Source organism: Sphaeroforma arctica (assembly GCF_001186125.1).
Source record: "Sphaeroforma arctica JP610 unplaced genomic scaffold supercont1.525, whole genome shotgun sequence".
Taxonomy (NCBI): Eukaryota; class Ichthyosporea; order Ichthyophonida; genus Sphaeroforma; species Sphaeroforma arctica.
The window spans coordinates 55131-59190 of record NW_014040033.1 but is presented as its reverse complement, the minus strand read 5'-3'; the positions used below and the strand labels follow the sequence as shown (position 1 = coordinate 59190).

Here is a 4060-nt window from a genome sequence, read left to right as displayed (position 1 = left end):
TATATATATATATAACATTACTGTGTAACCAGGTTATATCTAGCCAGATCAGCTCGGCTCAGCTGCATTATGAGTAGTAGTCGAGGCATATATCCTTGTTGGAGTGGAAGACAATCCAATCGTACAAAATAGTGCTACCGCCATTATCTGGTACTCTTGTGATTATTGTTGCTTGCGTATGTGTACTGTTTACGTTTTGGTAGCCATTCAATTCACCCAATTATACCTTTTTATTATGCTGTCTGATCTTCATACGTTGATAATGCGTTATAGACTATAGCACGACAGATCTGGATGATTGTCCCTGATGTATATTACTATCGCCGGGTTTCATAGTTAGGAAGTACGCTTAAACCTGCTTTGCTGACCAATATAACTGACATTCGTACGATTGTGGCTGTCCAGTCTGCGAGGGGGTCGACCGCGGCTGCGGTCAACGAAGGCAGAGCTTCTGATGTGTCCGCTAATCGGGAGAGTATGTGTTTGTCAAAATATATACATATTTACATATCGGGAGAGTATGTGTTTATCAACATATGTGCAGATTTACATATCGGGAGAGTATGTGTTCATGTGCATATGTACATATTGGGAGAGTGTGTGTTTATGCAAATATGTACATACATATGTACATATCGGGAGAGTATGTGTTTATGTACATATGTATATATGTACTTATCAGGGGGAAACACGTCTATCTACATATGTATATATGTGCATATATGGAGTGTATATGTTTATCTGCGTACTCAATATATCCATATCAGGAGAGTATGTGTTTATCTACGGGCTGAGCGCGACAATTATACTTAGCCAAAGGACTCGTAGGTATGTGCACGAGTGATAGGAGGCGGGTGTCTGAGACTGACTACGTACGGTCTGAATTGATATTGTCTCACACGCAGTATCCTATATCCTCTATATATACTATCTTGTCCCCAATTGCTTGTCTTGTCAGCGAGCAGTCGATGCTTCACACAATAAAAAATGGCAAATTCAAACTATTTCCGCACATTTAATGTTATATCCTACGCGGACGTAGCGTGCGGCTCGGATGATCTTTGTTCGTCTATACTTTGATATGTTTGCGGCTATACTGCGCATACTTTGGATTTGTGTTTATGTTTGTGTCTGCAAAGAAAGAAGCTTAGGCTGAGTTTCAAAGCACGGCGCCATTCAGCATGGATTATCTATACGTTTAAGAATTCGAATTCTACTGCACTGACCTGAGTGTGCCAACTAGTGAGCCTCGTGAATGAAACATTGGACCACCATCACCTGCAAACTTACCCGTATCTAGTGTCATAATACAACATGTATGTTTACCAAAGACTATGTGTCTGTTGTCGAACTCACACGCCACTACAACAGTCATTTAAAGTATAGGGAAGCAACTAGCACGTAAAGCCCGTAACATTCCTGTTATTATGCACGTACATGTTATTTGAAAGTTTACACTCGCTTATTCGCCTGTAATACCCCAGCCGACCGCAACATGACACCATCGCCGAGTGGAACTCCCCATATTATCGATGAGAATGAAGAGTACGATGATGCGCTTGACAGGTCTACTAGCGCCCGGCAACACTGATGCTACTCAAAAGTACCGTTGGCAATCTGGTAGACGCATGCCAACCGAAGTCCTACTGTGCACGTCAGTCGGTGGAAGGTTACAAAAAAAAACGATGAGAACCTTTATAAGAGTATTCTACGATGTGGATTGGGCTTGCTGAACTTATTTATTGTACCATAACCCTCTCTAATGCCCTGATTACAATGACCCTCTCTACTGTTCTATCATGCTCATCCCTACTATTGTACCATGAACCTCTCTCCACAGTAGAGTAGTAGCTACATTGGTCTTACTATTTGAAAGATGATTTAAACATCAAGAGACCTAAAAAACACTGTACATCGTCCGGCTGTGGAAAAAAATATAGGAGGCTATGTGTATCCGATAAAAAAAGTGAGACTTGTTGAAAATAGTTATTTTTGTCGAGTGTGTGCCGCTGTGTGCCTCCAGTATGGTTTTGTTCCGACTTCCGACCAGGCACAGTCACATCACACGGACACGCAGTCACATCACACTGTCACACAGTCACATCACACCGACACACTGGCACACAGTCTGCTGCTCTGTACTTTTACTGCACAGTCCACAGTTACAGTACACACTGACACTCTCACTCTACACAGTACACATTCACAAAGAGTATTCTACACAGTAGGTACAGTTGTACACACCACCTATCCTTCTCAGGGGAATCTCAGGAATCTCAGCTAACGCCTGACGGCTCTATTTTGATTTTTTTTTAACGTATATATATTTACGGAGTAAAACCCACTTTTATCTGAATTCATTACATATACGACATGTATTTATTTCCTGAAATGCGTATTTTATATATATTTACTATTTTTTTTAAACTCTACGTACTGTACTACGGTATTTTATTTTTTACATAGCCTACTTTGGAAATAAAAACAATCATATTTAGCCCATAAATAGCCATCTAAAATCAGGCAATTATTTTTAATACAACAAAATGCATGATGGTACATAGTTGATTTTTTGTTTTGTTTGGTTTTTTATGCATATTGTTTTTTTAACAAGAAACAAATATAGCAAATACTATTTGTTTTACAAAAATTGCAATAAAAAACAAGAACAAACAAAACATATTTGCTGCCCCAGAGTGCCCCTTGCTTTAATCTAGCCCTCCCTGCTTACCTCCCGGAATCTCGGGCTCAACTCACCTTTTTTTTAAAGGTTGAGACTTGAGAGGTGGGCCCGTGGGGCCATAGTGAAGTAGTGACCGGTTGAAGAGATTCGGAAAATTGGAACTCAAGTCAAATAGCCTCGGGCCCTCGGCCCTCGTTTCACACACAAGAAGTCTGAATTAGCACGCACTGAGTCCTCTCGCCCTCGTGCCTCAGCCCTCAGGCCCTCAGCGGCTTGGCCCTCACGCCTGAGTTAAGCGGCGCTGCCCTTAGTCTCAGACTCAAAAAGTCTCAGACCTCGGGTCTATTTTTATCCAATACTCATCGAGAGATTCTTGTTTGAGTTTATTACAATATTCTCCATCATATTCATAATTCAACGAATATCGCGAATTCGCGACAGATAAACTAAAATATAAAATATTATTGTACTCCCACGATCTCATGATTCTCAACAACAAAATATTTGTGTAAAAAAAATATGCACACTGTCGTTTGTGCCAAAGAGAGGGCTAAAGAGATAAATCCTGGAATCCAGAGACGGGATAAGGATTTAGGGAGTCAGTCAGTAATTAGATAAATACTCGGTATCTCAGACTCTCACAGTGCCACAGAGTCACAGTCTCACAGGCTCGTACACTCTGAGTCACTGAGACACTGACAGTCTAAACAGACTGCACAGCAGCAGGGGCCAGGGGCCGGCCAGGGAAACAGGGACCCCAGACCCAAGGGGACACTGAAACTCTGAAAGATGGAAAGTCAGAAATAGCGACAGGGGCCACAGGGCTCGTGAGCTATGATTTTATGCTAAATTCCGAAACTCGGCGACATCGATATTTGTGGGATTGTACGACAACTAGCTTTTTTTTTATTCCTTTGCATTTATATCGGACGTATAGTTGGACTTGACATCGAACGATGTCGGACTACTCAGAATTCATAGTTGAGAGTTGGTCACCATTGGCTTATTTTTAGTCGGGGTCAAAATGACAAAAAGTGATCTGTGTGATGACTGTGAGAAGAATCTGACAAAAATGATTGTCAGAGTCGATGATGTGTTTTTGTGGAAGGGTGACAACTAATTTTTAAATTGTCAACAACATCGCGTGTGCCAAATATTTTAATTGGTCTTTCGGTCAGCGGCAAATGTTGACTTGAGGTGATACGCAGAAATCTATTGGGCCAGAAACCCATCGGATAGCCCCACGGTATTTATATATTTAGACTACTATTTGTATTTAATTGTAGAGTAGGGACTCTCAGGGACCATTGAGTTTTGAGACTCAGAGTCCCAGACTCTCGCGGAGACTGATGAGAGACCCCAATCAGGCAAGCACCC

At 41.4% G+C, this 4060-nt stretch overlaps 1 protein-coding gene across 1 annotated transcript in view; it reads left to right on the top strand.

Moving 5' to 3' along the window:
- SARC_06989 (hypothetical protein) overlaps nucleotides 1–1591 on the top strand; it is a gene marked incomplete at both ends in the record, with an annotated part of 4840 nt that extends 3249 nt beyond the window's left edge. Inside the window, 2 exons of the mRNA XM_014299102.1 lie at nucleotides 406–475; nucleotides 1485–1591. Of these exons, the coding sequence (XP_014154577.1) occupies nucleotides 406–475; nucleotides 1485–1591 (177 nt within the window). The remainder of the gene's footprint in view (nucleotides 1–405; nucleotides 476–1484) is intronic.
- Nucleotides 1592–4060: the final 2469 nt, after the last annotated feature.